The 16,250-nt window shown below is 42.9% G+C and overlaps 1 protein-coding gene across 1 annotated transcript in view; it reads right to left on the bottom strand.

Annotated features, from left to right (window-relative positions):
• The window catches only part of LOC144691374 (rho GTPase-activating protein 6-like), a 119,051-nt gene that overhangs the window by 71,541 nt on the left and 31,260 nt on the right, over window positions 1–16,250 (bottom strand). Inside the window, exons 3-4 of the mRNA XM_078559412.1 lie at window positions 7,231–7,426; window positions 4,728–4,783 (exon numbers count right to left, since the gene is read on the bottom strand). Of these exons, the coding sequence (XP_078415538.1) occupies window positions 4,728–4,783; window positions 7,231–7,426 (252 nt within the window). The remainder of the gene's footprint in view (window positions 1–4,727; window positions 4,784–7,230; window positions 7,427–16,250) is intronic.

The raw sequence follows: 16,250 nt of genomic DNA, 5'->3' as shown, positions 1-16,250 counted from the left end.
AGAAAGCAGCAAAGGTGAACATGGTAAGAGAGTCAAATGGAAATCACTTCAGAGAGAAGAGCAGAATTTTTTCAAGGTGGGCATTGCTAGGAGGGAAGTGGCACTGAATTAAACACTAATACAAAAGCAAAATGGATACTGGAATAAAAACAGAAAATGCTGCTTGACCGAACGGAACTACTCAGCAACTCTTTAAAAATGGCACAGAATTAAGACAGGTTCAATATCAAAGGGCACGCTAGGAGTATGAAAAGGAGACCAAAATGGCAAAGAAAGTTTCTAATTGAACATGGCAAGAGAGGTGAAGGATAATGAAAGGTTTGGAAGTTATATGAGAGAAATTTAGAGATGGAATAGGGCCACTGGAAGTGGGATCAGGTGATACCTTGATAACTGATGCGACACAGGCTGCAAAAGTGCTAAATAAAAGCGTTTTGTCTTGGTTATTATCAAGAGATATACTTATTTAATCTGGAAAGGGAGAGAGAAGCTGTTGCAGAGATAAGTTGTATCACTATTCACATCACTACTAGCCTGACTGCTGAACAGCATGTACACTTAAGGTGATAAGGGAGGAAATTGCAGCAAACCTGGCACAAATCTTGCAGATTCATTGGGCACTGGAGCGATGCCTTGGTGGTGGGGGCGGGGGGGGGGGGGGGGGGGGGTGGAGGGCAGCAGCATAAAAGCAGATGATATTCCTATGTTTTAAAGAAAGGCAGCAAAAGTGGCCCAGGAAATTACAGACCAGCGAGTTTGATGTCTATTGTCGTTAAAGTTATGGAGACACTTAAAGAAACAAACATGGAGCACCAGGATGGAAATTGGAAAAAATGAGAAAATAGTCCATATGTAGGGGAGTCTTGTCAATCTAAAAGGCTTTTTTTGAGGCAAAGAAGCCTGATGGGGTAAGGCAGTGGTTATGGTATGCTTGATTTCAGTAAGAACTTTGATGCAATTTTGAAAAGACTGATACTGAAAACAAAGGGCAGAATTTTGCCCTTGGCATGTGGGCTCGGCAGGGGGCGGTCGGGAAGCCGTCCGCCACCTGCCATCGGCACCGCACCACGATTTCATGTGGGCGGGCGGGCGGGCCAATTAAGGCCCGCCCAGCGTGAAACACGAGTGGCAGCGCTCAGCGCTACCTGAGCAGGTGGGGGAAAGAGGGCGAGCGGGCCGAGCGTGAACTTGGTGCATGTGCGCGGGTGAGCGCTTTATAATCTCCCTGAGGCACGGAGCTGTCCCAGGGAGAGGAAGCGCTGTTTATAAAAAAAAATAAAGAAAACAAACATGTCATAAAACATGCCCCCTCATGTGACTCTTGTCACATGAGCAGGGACATGTTTTTAATTCAAATGTAAAATTATTTGATTTTTTATTTGCTTTAGGAAACGTCATCCTGCCCGTGGATGAGGTTTCCCAAAAAGTGCAAAGGCCCTTTGGCCTTTTCGCCTGTCTGCCAACCGTTAGGTTGAACGGGCAGTGTAAATTTCAATTTAATTACCTTTTTCATGGCCTCAACTGGCCTTTTAAATGTCAGCAGGCTCGCTGCTGGCTCCGATGCGCACCCACCCAACGAAATATCGCGGGACTGCGCAATGATGTCGGAATGCTCACCTGTCATCGCGCGTCATTTTACGCTTGGCCTGGGTCAGGCACCGAGCTTAATATTCTGCCCAAAGAAATAAAGAAGCTGGAACTCAGTGAAAATAATTCATGACTGATACATAACCCCTTGATCAAGAGAACCCAAAGGGTGGTGACACAGGAATTGCAAGCAGCCTGGGAGAATGTAACCAGTGCTATACTGGAAGAGTCTGTTGTGGACTTTCCTCAGTTTAATATCTTCATAAAGGGTATGGAGCCAAGTTTCACAAACACAATATCTAAATTTGCAGATAATGCATAGCTAAAGAAAGTGGTAGACTCCAAAGCTGAACGAAATAAGCTACAGGAGGATACTTGGTAATTGGAGAGGCAGATGGCAGATGAAATTCTATGTGGAGAAATGCAAAGCACTTCACCTGTGGGGAACAAAAATCCAGGGAAGTATTATTTTCTTTCCATTTTAGTAATAACGTGCACAGAAAATGAGAGATCGGAGGTTTTGACCGACAAATTGAAGCCATCACAACAATGCTCGTTGGCAGCGAGTAAAGTAAATAAAACTTTGGGATTCATAAGGGTTAATATTAAAGTCAAATCATTGATTCAACTGTGCTCAAATACTGCATACAGTCCTAAAAAGGATATGGCAGCTTCTGAAAGGACATTGAAGAGATCGAGCAGAATGATTGAGGGGATGGAGGAATTTGATAGTGAGGAGCTTGTCTGTAAATTGGACATTCTCATGAGAAAAGAGAAGGTTAATAGGTGATACGATTGCGTTTTTAGGGTTCTGCAGGTACTAGTTACATAGGTCACGACAAGCTGTTTTTACCTTGTTCAGAACTGTAGAACTAGAGAATATAGCTTGCACTTAAAGATGGGCAAATACAAAACCAACCTGTGGAAATATTTTGGGCTGGATTTTACGCTTTACAGCAGGGTGAGGGAGGCAGAACCGAAGCAGAAAAGTTTGCTCGGGCCCGCCACTACAGTTTCAGCCCGTTCAATCAAGCGTCAGATGGCTAATTAGTGGCTCTCCAATGGGAAGGAGGCCAATTGGAAGAGAAAAGGAGGAACTTCATGCCCAATCAGGACGTCATGGAGCAGGGGTGTCACCCTCAAACAGGACGTCATCACAGCTATAAGTATAATCACCCCCTGACTCTCTGAATGTCTCTATTTTTTGTTGAAGACTCAAAGCTCATAAATGAGTTTAAAAACCATGTGTATGCGGCCATCTTCACCAACAGAATCTGCTGCTACATTCAGCCATGGTCTTGATGGCAGGCCTTTTCTTTTGCCCTTGTGCTGCCATGTCTTGATGATGTCAAACAGTCCCAAACTTTTTCATGGCCAACGCCCGAAAAATGCAGTGAGCAATGAAAAATTTCAGATACAGATGATTTGATCATAAACAAGCTTGATAGCTTGTTAATTAGTAAACTCAAAATGGCAGGAAGGCTGCCAATTTCCACGCCCGCTCACTTTCTGTAATTTGGGAGGCTGGCGAGATGATGTCATATTGCCGACCTGGTGCCATCATGCCCTATTTTACATTCATGCCGTGTGGCCCGCCCAATTTGCAGGCGTAAAATCCAGCACATTTAGTAAGTGTGTGATAAATCTATAGAACAAGCTCCCTAGGGAGATGGTGGAAGCAGTTAGTATCAATTCATTCAAATGCAAACTAGGTTTGTTTCAGAACATAATATTTTGGAATGCAGTATAGGAGCAATTTGAGACCTGTCATATGGTACATGTAGTAAGCTTGGGAAGAACAAGTGACTCAATCTCTGAAATTCTCTAACTAAAGAACTGTGGATGCTCAGTCAATGAACATATTCAAGGCTGAGATTATGGATTTTTTGGGGCACTAAGAGATAGGAGGATAGAGCAGGAAAGTGGGACTAATACAGAAGTTCAGCCATGATCTTACTGAATGATGGGGCAGGCTCAAGGGGTCATACAGCCTACAGCTGCTCTGATTTCTTATGTTCTTATATTCCCTATAGCTTTCCACGACTGGATTTTCCTCACCTCATGTCTGCATCTGTTATAGACTAATGACAGACTTTGGTTGCCAGCATTAGCCAACAACACCATTGTTGTTAGATCATGCATCTACCAAGATAGTAGACGGTAAACTAGATGGGTCGTGGTCTTTTTTGGTCTGGCAATTCCTACATTAGCAAGTTAGATGATGCTTTAAATGTAGAATAAAGATTAAGATTCTATCACGGCAATGAAATAAAACAGTGAATATTGTATGAAAACATATTGATAGATACAATAGTCATGACAAATGGCAATGGAAGAATTTAAAAGATATACTTCAAGACTAGACACAGGAAGTCATCTCCATGCATAAATTCCATTTGGCATTTCCAAGTATCCACAAATGGGAGAAGCAATTTTGTACAAACACTAACAGACAATAAAGACAATTTACTAATATCACATTAGAACAAAATACTTAGGAACTTCAAATCCCACATATTGGATGTTTGTTTGATTACGCTCGTTTAGAGGGCTTTGGAATGTTTTATTACATTAAAGGTGCTATATAAATGCCACTTGTTTTTGTAGTGGTAATAAACCTAGAAGAGCAGAGAAAGGAAGCAGAGAAATCAATGTTTCAAACTCTCATCTACTCTGAAGCATTTCACTTCCTTATGGAACTGCAGATAATAGGCACCATAGTGAGCCAGTTGACTTGAGCAGCAGTACACCAATAAACATCCAATTAGAGGACAGCACTGCAGCTTGTATGCTTGCTTTATGGGTTTGCTGTTGTAAAATATTTTGAAACTGCTTGTTTTCTTAAAACTCAAATTAATATTAATGGATTAGGTAGGTAGGCCAGGTGTTTCTCATATGCCGGTGCAGACTCGATGGGCCGAAGGGCCTCTTCTGCACTGTGATTCTGTGATCATCTATCTACTTAAATGATTAGAAACAAATCACAACAATCTTAGCATTCTAATTTATGAGGAATTTCAGTGATGTGAACTTTGCTTCTACAGGCAGAGGGGATTTTGTATATGAATAGATGGAACTATCCTGATGTGCTTCTATAATATTCCTTTACGACCTATGAAAAATAAATAGGTGTTCCTTACCTGTCTTACCCTTTTCTTTGAACTTCCCACTCTGAATATTCCTACTGTTTGAAGACCTGCAGAAAGATCAATAAATAATTATACAATGTACATCATTGCCATGCACAACTTTATGGCAAGAAAATATATTTACCAGGTTGTACACCCAGGTAAAAAATGGTGTTCGTCAGATGCATAACTGATCCAAAAAGATCTCAATGGCATTTGAAATAGATCGACATATTTTCAAAATTGGAAGAATTTTTAGGCTTATTTTAGTGTGGGCATTGAAAGACCCCAAGATTTGGGTATTTGTGAAGATTCCTCTTTCTTTAATTTAGTTTTAGGATCTGAGTGATGCAGGCAAGATTGGATTTATTGCTGATCCTTAGTTGTCAGAAAAGGTGATAGTGGGCCTATTTCTACAACTCTGACCAAAAATCAAAAGGGATGGTGATCTTAATCCAAGTCAGGATGTTGTGTGACTTGGAGGGGAACTTGCAAGTTCTGGTGCTCCCACAACATTGCTACACTTGGTGTTCATGCTGATGTAGGTCACAGGGAATGGAGGTACTTTTGAAGTAATCTTGCCGGCTTGCTGCAGTGAATTCTGTAGAGAGTATATATACTGTAGTTGCAATCTGATGGTGTCATCGATTTAGTGGACTTAGAGTACAGCGGTTCAGTAGCAATCAAATGTGTTGCTTTCCTCTTAATAGTATTAGTTTTCATGAGTTTAGTTGTCATTGTATCCATCCAGGTGAGTGGAGATAATTCCTTGACCTGAACCTTATTGGTGGTGGAAAGGTTTTGAGAGATCAGGAAGTGAACCACTTGTCGAGAGGTTCCAATATTTACTTTGATCTGCTCTTTAAGCCATGGCTTTGATATGGGCAATACACTTAAGCAGCTATCAATGATGACCTGCCACACCCCCAAACAATCGATCACTGGGGAATCTCTCATAGTGCCATTGAAAGTCAGTGGAAGATGTTGAGCTTTCCCTGTTGAAGACTCTCATTATTTGGCACTTGAGTGACACCACTACTACCAGCAACTTTTCAGCCCAAGAATGATTGTTGTCCAGAACCCTTCTGTAGGCCATCATAGACTCTTGGGAAAAAAAACAATTCCTGATCTTATGATGGAAAGAACAACATTGATAAAGCAGCAGATGACAGTTGTGCTCAAACCACTTCTCAGAGGTGATCCTGCAATCATGTCCTTGAGCAATGTTGAGTGGATCACCTTGCTATTTGTTAAATAAGACTCCTGTCACTGGAACTTTTCTGTCAGATTTGCATTAATCTTGAGTTTGCCATGGCTATGTTGTCAAATGCTGTATTGATGTCAAGGGCAGCTACTTTCATCTGCCCTCTAGCATCCATCCATGCATGGATTAAGGCAAGAATGAAGTCTGGAACTCAGTAGTAGTGGCAGGACCAGAGTATCAGTGATGAGATTACTGGTGATAGGCATTATTTGATAACACTACTAATGACTTCTTCCATTGATTGTTGGCAGACGCTACTAGGCAGATTAAATATATCCTGTGTTTTGCAGAGGAGATGTGCTCATTTATTACATGGTTATAATACATACCAGCTGTAATAGCTGCATTGAAATGGTTGAACAGGGCGAAGTTAGTTCTGGTACACTGGTCTACAGTGCTACAGCCAGAATACAGTTACAGTTCATAACTTTTGGCAGGTGCACTCAGTCATTTCTTAACGTCACATAGGTTGACATTTAGGATATTGGAGAACTTGGGGATGGGTTGAGTGGGATCACTCACTTGGCATTTGTGGCTGAAGGGGTTTGCAAAGACCTCAGCCCTGTTCTCTGCATTCCTGTGCTAGGAATGTAGTAACAGCAGTAGTCCCTTCCGTCCTTTCAACCTATTCATCCATTTAAGTAGGTAATGGCTGGTCTACACCTTAACTCCATTCACCCACCTTTGATCCCCATCCCTTGGTTCTCTTGCCCAACAAAAACCTATCAATCTCAGGCTTGAAAATTTCAATTGATCCAAGCAATCTCACAGCATTTTGCGGAGAGTTCCAGATTTCCACTACCCTTTGGCCTAAAAAATTGTTTCCTGATTTAACTGATGTACAATGGCTTATAGGATCAACACAGTTAAAAGAGACTCGATTCCTCCATCCAGGATACTGGATCTTCATTTCTCTTACCACATCATATGACTCTTCATTGAGTCAAGCCTCCACTAGCCTACCCAAATGTGATATATGCCATAAACTTTCTCTTGGCCAGTTTAAACCTGTGCCACTTTGATCTGGTATCCTGGCACAACTGCAGCTAATGGTCCAAAATAACTTACCTACATTACTTAATTATTGATTTCTTCTCGTGGTGTCGCAATGAAGTTTCAATAAACAGAATTTTAATTGCCTTGTGGAACATATTTTAAGTTCACTCACAATTACACAAAAATATTCTACATATCTCGTACCCCAATGAAGTGACCTAGAACATGAGCAATGGTTACTAGAGCAATATTTACCATACTTTTCTAGATGCTGGCAGCAGCTGTCCACTAATCTAGGCACCTGGCGATAAATAGGATTTAGGCTTAGCTTTTTGTCTCTTTGTTTTTCTTTCTTGTTTGGCACTTCCGTTGGGAGTGAAAGCTGCAAGGCTTCTAATAATCGAGACTGATCATCATCCAGATCGGTGATGGAATCCACAGACATTCCACCCTGCAGAAAAAGTATAAACAAGGAAGAGGTCAAGGAGTGAAATGATCTAGAACAGCGGTGGGCAAGCTGCGGCCCACGGGCCACACACAGCTCATCAGGGTTCCGAGTGCAGCCCACGAGACATTTTGTTGACTGTTGCCCATGCGCCGGGTTGCCAGATTCTGCTGGTTTCTGTCTGCGTAGTTTTTTTCCCCACCGGTATTACTAAAGGGATACGCAGGCAAAGTAAGGGCACATGAAGTGAGCTGCACGCCGACTGCACAAAACATTGGCTGTGAGAGCCGTCCGCTTCCTCTGCATCCAAAGTGCTGCAGGCGAGCAGACTTTTTCTGCTACGGGGCACATCAAATACAATAAGCGCAACAGACTAACGGATGGAAACCTCATTACTGAATTACGAAATGGCTGCACATCCCCAAGTACTAATCTAAGAAAGCTTGTGGAGGACAGATCCAACCAGGAGTCGCACTGGAGTACGATGCAAGTAAGATAAACATAAACATTTCTTTTGTTTTACCATTTGAAGTTGATGACAGTTCTATTCATATATGAATGATTGAGCATTTTCTATAACTCATTACGAAATATTCGGCGTGTAGAAATGTATTTAATCTTATTCATGGGGCCATGGTTAGTGCACATGCCCGATTTCAATCTTGCGGCCCACTGAGGTGAAGGAGGGCCGCTCCCACTCACTAGCCTAGGTTGTCCTTCTAGATCAGTGATGGGCAGAGCAATATTTAAAATCCTAGTGATCTTTGACCTCAGTTAAGACATTTTGTCAATGTAGTAATGTCTGGAGATTGTTGAAATTTGGTTAAAAACAGAAGTGCCCAGGGTAGGCGTGCAGTTATTAGTTTACAGTCTTGTGGATAAATGGTCAGGTTCGGGCCTCGCCTACAGGAAATACATTGGAGATCAAACTCCTACACAGTATTGTCCGAGGGAGGCATTTGTACAGGGAAAATATATCCATGTGTGAAAGGATTCAGTTGCAAGCTTGTTCAACTGTAGATTGGAGCTTTTGGCTCCAATTTCTATTCCCCTTCTCCGGGGAGTTTACTAGACACTGGCTGCGCAGTGCTTATTTTCCACGCATTAAACTCCTTTCTAAGCATCATTGTGATAGGTAGGTAAAGCTTGTTCATTACAAGGGCACCACCCGCCATATTGGTAAAGGCCAAAAATGCTAAGGCTCTTTGAATTTGAAGGTAAGGTGCCCAACGCCAGTGTGGGGCTCTCCCCCAGTGCAAGATTTGTTTACCCTGAGACAGTCGGCATCTCAGGCGCACCATTCAGGTGCGGGGAGAAAGAGCCATGTTATCATGTATCCATTCCTTGCTCCCCTTTCCCCACCTCCCCCCCAACCAGGACTGTGCACCCAAAGATGAGCTGGTCTGAATTTCTAGGCCTATATTAGTTACCTTCTGCATGGTTCATCCAGGGTGTTACAAAAAATTCTACCTGAGCCTTGCAGGAGTCTCACTTGACTGCTGCATGCAGCAGCACAGGTATCAGAAAATACAAGTTTCTCCTGACCAGCTGAGAAAAAGCACTCACTCATTTCAATCTTGGTATCTATCCAAAAAAAATCAGTACAGTTTCTCAATTGCAGCAGTGTTTATCTAACTGATTTAATCTATTTGTGCAAATCCTAACAACTTACATATCACTCTAAACTACTCACAGCCCTAACCTTTTTCACTATTTAAATGGCTGTGCTTGATTGAGTATTTTAAGTATTGAGGTATTTTAAGCTTTAAGTATTGAAAGGTAAAGCCAACATTAGCCCCAGGCAGCCTCCAGAGATTTGGGAGTGTGTTAACAAGGTTACAAAGCTGAAGTTGATTTAATTCAAGGTACAATAATGAGTCCCTATCAGTCAGAATCAATCCTAATGAAGCAATTTATATCCAATTACTGGTGATTATCTGATCGTCATCTTATTTCTGGTTGTAGTACCTTCCCATGCACAAATTAGTTTCCATCTTCCTCACATTACAATAGTGATTACACTTCCAATCTATTACATTGATTGCAAAATGCTTTGGCACATGCTGTGAACGTGAAAGGTGCTATATAAGTGCAAGGTATAATACAAGGGTGAAACTCTTTCGAGTTATCAACAGTCACAGATTGCAACTCTTTCGAGTACAATCACAGTTCTTGGTTTTCCGGGAGTGGGACATGAACCCACAACCCTCTGATTCAAAGGCGAGGGTGCTATGAACTGAGCCACAGCTGACACCTCAAAATTCTTTCGAGTTATCAACAGTCACAGATTGCAACTCTTTCGAGTACAATCACAGTTCTTGGTTTTCCGGGAGTGGGACACGAACCCACGACCCTCTGATTCAAAGGCGAGGGTGCTATGAACTGAGCCACAGCTGACACCTCAATACAAGGGTGAAGGTGGTGGTATAGTGATAATGTCACTGAATTAGTGTTCCAGAGGCCCAGGCTAATCCTCTGTGGACACAGGTTCAAATCCCACTGCGGTTGTTGATGGATTTAAATTCAATTAATAAATCCAGAATTGAAAGCTAGCATCTGTAATGGCGATTATGATTATCGTAAAAACCCATCTGGTTCACAATGGGGAAGGAAATCTGACATCCTTATCTGGTCTGGCCTACATGTGACTCCAGATCCACAGCAATATGGTTGACTTAACTGCCCTCTGAAATGGCCTAGTAAACCAATCAGTTCAAGGACAATTAGGGATGGACAACAAATGCTGACCATGCCAGCAATGCCCACATCAATGCCCATGAAAGAATAAAGGAACAAAAAGCTAGTCTCAGTAATGGTGACATGAAGCCATCGTCGATCATCATAAAAACCCACCCGGTTCACTAATGTGACCCACAGCAATGTGGTATACTCTTAAATACCCTCTAAAATATAGCCTAGCATGTCCCTCAGTTGCATCAAACCGCTAAAAAGTCAAAATGGGATGACACTGACCTAACCATCGCAAACCGCAACAGCACATCCAGCTCTGTGTAACATCTAGGGTCTGAGGAGAGCTGTCCCACAGACCAATCAAGCAACAGCCGAACAGCCTAACATAGTCATCCTCACAGAATCACACCTTACAATGTCCCAGACACCACCGTCACCATCCCTGGGTATGTCCTGTCCCACCAGCAGGACAGGCCCAGCAGAGTGGTGTACAATCAGGAGGGAGTTACCCTCCTGTCCTCAACATTGACTCTGGACCTCATGAGGTCTCATGGCATCAGGTCAAACACGGGCAAGGAAGCCTCTTGCTGATTACCAGCTACCACACCTATTAGCTTATGAATCAGTACTCCAGCTGAACACCAACTGGAAGAGGCACGGAGGCTGGCAAGGGCGCACAATATACTCTAGATGGGGGCCTTCAATATCAGTCACCAAGATTGGCTTGGTAGCACCACTACTGACCAAGCTGGCCAACTCCTGAAGGACACAGCGGCTAGACCATGTCTGTGGCAGGTGGTGAGGGAAGCAAGAGAGAAAAACCTACTTGACCTCACACTCACCACTCTACCTCTCGCAGATGCACCTGTCCAATATTGGTGAGAGTGAAGATGATGTGCCGTCTTTACAATGAGGATGCTCTTCATGTTGTGCTGCACTACCACAGCGTTAAATGGGATAGATTTCAAACAGATCTAGCAACTCAAAACTGACCATCTATGAGGCACTGTGGGCCATGAGCAGTAGCAGAGCTATAGTTAACCACAATCTGTAACCTCATGGCCCGGCATATCCCCCACTCTATCATTACCATCAAGTCGAGGAATCAGCCCTGGTTCAATGAAGAATGGAGGACAGGATATCAGGAGCAGCACCAGGCATAGCTATAAAGATGTCAACCTGGTGAAGCTACAACACAGGACTACATGTGTGCCAAACAGCAGAAGCAGCATGCGATAGACAAAGCTAAGTGATCCCACAATCAATGGATCAGATTTAAGCTCTGCAGGCCCTCTCACATCCAGTCGTGAATGGTGGTGGACAATTAAACAACTATCTGGTGGAGCAGGCTCCTCAAATATCCCCATCCTCAATGATGGGAGGTGGGAGCAGCACATCAGTGCATAAGACAAGGCTGAAGCACTTGCAACCATCTTAAGCCAGAAGTGCCTAGTAGATGATCCATCTCGCCTTCCTCCAGAGGTCCCCAGCATCACAGATGCCAGTCTTCAGCCAATTTGATTCACTCCAGGTGATATCAAGAAACAGTTGAAGGCACTGGCTACTATAAAGGCTATGGGCCCTGATAATATTCCTGCAATAGTACTAAAGACTTGTGCTCCAGGACGAGCTATGCTCCTAGTCAAGCTGTTCCAGTACAGCTACACCACTGGCATCTACCTGGCCAAATACTGCCCCATCAATCTAATCTGGATCATCAGCAAAATGATGGAAGGAGTCATTGACAATGCTATTAAGCAGCACCTCGTCAGCAATGACCGGTTCATGACGCTCAGTTTGGGTTCTGCCAGGGCCACTCATTCCTGACCTCATTACAGCCTTGGTCCAAATATGGCTAAAAGAGCTGAACTCAAGAGGTAAAGGTGCAAGTGACTGCCCTAGACATCAAAGCAGCATTTGATCAAGTGTCTTTAAGGAGGCCTCGCAAAATGGAAGTCAGTGGGAATCAGGGGAAAACTCTCCACTGGTTGGAGTCATACCTAGTACAAGAAAAATGTTGTTTTTCTTGGAGTCAATCATCTCAGTCCAAGGGCATTGTTGCAGCATTTTCTCAGATTAGTCTTCTCAAACCAGCCATCTTCAGCTGCTTCATCAGTGACCTTCCTTCCATCACAAGGTAAGAAGTGGGGATGTTCGCTGATGATTGCACAACATTCAGTAACATTGGCTTTGTGACTTCTCAGAGATTGAAGCAGTCATGTCCATATGCAGCAAGACCTGCACAACATTCAGGCTTGGCTGACAAATGGAAAGTAACTTTCGCACACATGCCAGGCAAAGACCAATTCCAACAAGAGAATCTAACCATTCCCACTTGACATTCGATGGCATTACCGTTGCTGAATCCCCCATTATCAACATCCTGGGGGTTACCATTGACCGGAAATTGAACTAGACCAGCCAAATAAATACTGTGACTACAAGAGCCAGTGAGAGGCTATAAATCCTGTGGCGAGTAACTCACCTCCTGACGCTCCAAAGCCTGTCCACCATCTACAAGGGACAAGTCAGGAGTGTGATGGAATAGTCTCCACTTAACTGGATGTGTGCAGCTCCAACAACACTCAAGAAGCTCAACACGATTCAAGACAAAGCAGCCCGCTTGATTGACAACCCATCCACCAAGTTAAACATTCAATCCTTCCACCATCGATGCACAGTGGCAGCAGTATGTACCATATACAAGATGCACTGCAGCAACTCACCATGGCTCCTTTGACAGTATCTTCTAAACCCACGACCTCTATCACCTAGCAGGACAAAGGCTGCAAATGTATGGGAACACAACCACCTGCGAATTCCTCTCCAAATCACACACCATCCTGACTTGGAACTATATTGCTGCTCCTTCACTGTAGCTGGGTCAAAATCCTGGAACTCCCTCCCCAACAGCAGTGTAGCGTACCTACACCACATGGACTGTAGTGTTCAACATGACGGCTCACCATCACCATTTCAAGGGCAATTAGGGATGGGCGATAAAAGTGCTGGCTTAGCCAGCGACACCCACACCCGATGAGAGAATTTTTAAAAAGTATTTCTTTTTTAAATGCCTGGTGTTAAAGGAGTGGATCAGTGAGAGGTTTAGAGCAATTTGAATCTGCCTGTCAATGTCATTTCACTATGAAGTGTTTTTCAAAACCTTTAATTCCAGCTCTGCAATTTGTTCCAAACTGTAGTAAAATTCCCGAATAGCTTCTCTCCTCCAGTTCAGTTTTTGAAGAACAGCACCAGTTGGCATTGAACAACTGCCCAAAATAACTGGCGGGCATTAGAGTTTGCAGCCCCGGCCTTTATAATTAATTTACGTTGTGGTGAACAGTTACAAGAAATTGCCCAGTATCGACAGTTGTCTGCACTAAGTATGGGCGTTATATGTGGTAGGGACTACCTGTTAAATCTCAAGTATTTATATTCCCATTAGCTGTGTTCTTGACTATTGCTGAAGAAGGACATTTTGTTGAAGCTTTTCATCTTGCACTCATCAGGACAATCGCAAGAATACCAATCTCAGGGGAAGCAACAATTTTATACTATTTGAGAAGAGTGTTGATTGGTTTGCAAGTGGACTTTGATTGGTAGAGGTGTTGCCATGGAGAGTGCAGTAGTTAATGGGGACTGACAGTTAACTGCCAAGCATTGCTTGAAATTTAAGTCAGCAGCCTGACTGTGAGTGGTCAGTGTATTGCCCTGAGGAACGAACAAGCAAGTGGCTATTACTTATTTTGTTTAGCTGAAATAGGCACAGTGTGTGTACATGTTCTGTCTGCAAAACACAGGGCCCCGTGTATTAATATATGTAGCTTCCAGCACATGCAAATGCACCACACTGCTAGCCTGACTGGCAATCTTAAATTTGTTGTCAACATAATTCTTAGCACACTGAACATTATTTAGCAAATGTTGTCCAATCGTGGAATCACATCTAACACTCGACACTGTGTTTTGAGTTTTGCAAGCACGGTCTGGTTGAGGATGTCTGTATCTTGCCCATTGCAAACAACCGAAGGGACATGCTCTTTGATAAGATACACAAGTCTTTGGGACGTACGGCCTACATACCTAGCATCACACTGGCACTGAAATACATATATCACATTACTCATTTATGTGATAGGCAGAATGTCTTTTTGAGATACCTTGAGATAATCTGAGGTAGACTGGGCAATTTGAGCAACAGGTGAAGCTAGCTGTTTCACACTGCTACCATGCAGTAGCAACACGAGTGGTATTCGCCACTAATTGGATGCTGCTGTCGAGCCAAAACGACATTCTGCCTATCACACAAATGAGTAATGTGGTATATGAATTACAGTGTCAGTGTGATGCTAGGTTATGTAGGCCGTATGTCCCAAAGACTCGTGGATTGTATCAAACAGCATTTCCCTTCTGCTGTTCGCAATGGACAAGGTGCAGACCGTCCCCAACCAGCCTGTGCTTACAAAACTCAAACAGTGTCCAGTATTAGATGTGATTCCACAATTGGACAACATTTGCTAAATAATCCCCACTGTGCTAAAAATTACACTGACAGCCAATTTAAGATTGTTGTTTGGGCTCGCAGTGTGGGTGCATTTGCATTTACTAGAAGCTACATAAATTACTACACAAGGCCCTGTTCTGTACAGACAGAAAGAACGTGTACTCACACAGGGCAGAATTTTGCGGGGACGGGGCGGTAAAATGCGGCAAGACATTCTAAACCCCATTGACGACGGTGGGAACGTAAAATCCCGCTGTTGTAAAATTCTGCCCATTGTGTCTGTTTCAGCTAAACAAAATAAGTGGTAGCCATTCGTTGGTTCATTCCTCAGGGCAATGCCTTGACCAATCAGTCAAGCTGTCTGGTATAAATTTCAAACAATGCTTGGCAAATAACTGTTAGTCACCATTAACTGGTGCATTCTCCATGGTAATGCCTCTACCAATACAAGTCCACTTGCCAACTAATCAGCATCTCTTCTCATAGTCTAAAGTTGTTGCTTCCCCTGACATTGCGGTTGTCCTGATGAGTGCAAGACAGAAAGCTTTGACAAAATGTCTATTTTCAGCAATACTCAAGTTCTGTATTACCAAATAACTAACTGTGTTCTTGATTACAAATTAGAATTTTATTTTTCTTTACAGACAAAGAGACAGCAATAGATATCAGGATTCTATTTTCCTCTATTTTTTTTCACTCTTGTGCTCTTGTCTACAAGGTAAGTTTCTGCAGGGGCAGCTGATTTACCTGTTCCAGTTTTCCTCCTGTGACCCCACAGTCCTAGGAGATTGAGGTAAATAAATGTCCCTGAGATGACCATAAAAAGCTGATTCGCACCAATTTTGGTGGCAATGCATTCAGCATAAGGTGAGGTCGTGTTCCGGTTATGCTACTGGACTAGTAATCGAGAAGCCTGGGCTATCAATCCAGAAAACAGAGATCAAACCTATCATGGCAGCTTGAGAATTTTAGTTCAGTTTAAAAAAACCTGGCAATAAAAATTTTACATCAGTAAAATGACCATTTCAGATTGTCATAAAAACACAAGTGATTAACTAGTGTCCTTTCAGGAAGGAAGTCCAGCTGTACACCAATGTGATTGACTCCTAACTGCCCTCTGAAGTGGTTGGATCCATAGGCTACAAATCAGAGCAGGCATCAAACTCCACTCTTTCTGGATAACTGGGCAATAAATGTTGGCCCTGCAGCGATACACAACACTGCATTTAAACAGAGACTTTGTATTATTATTTTTTTAAACCTTGCCAGCTCTGTGACAGTGGCCGCTAGCAATGTAATTGCTGCACAAGCTGTCCTTAATGCTCATTTGTCAGTTGAGGCCGTTAAGAGGCGAATTTTCATTTATGTTGCAGGTAATGATTTGCTTTTCAAATAACAAAATTGCAAGGCACTCTGAAGTCAAGCTCAGGGAAGAAACATGCCAACTCCTTGGTAGTGTGGCTGTCTGTCTGTGAATCCATCGACTTTGCTGATTTTTCTGACTGTTTTATAAATGATTGCTGATTCGAATCACTACATTCCCTTTCTGCACTTCTGTAGTTTGCACATAGTTTGACAGTAAACTATGTTCAGCTCTGCACAATCTCCTCTGTGCACAGTGCTATGGGAGTGTCT

Source organism: Cetorhinus maximus, chromosome 16 (assembly GCF_964194155.1).
Source record: "Cetorhinus maximus chromosome 16, sCetMax3.hap1.1, whole genome shotgun sequence".
In the NCBI taxonomy this organism is placed as follows: Eukaryota; Metazoa; Chordata; class Chondrichthyes; order Lamniformes; family Cetorhinidae; genus Cetorhinus; species Cetorhinus maximus.
Note: the sequence above shows the minus strand (reverse complement) of the source record. Positions and strands in the feature narration are given on the sequence as shown.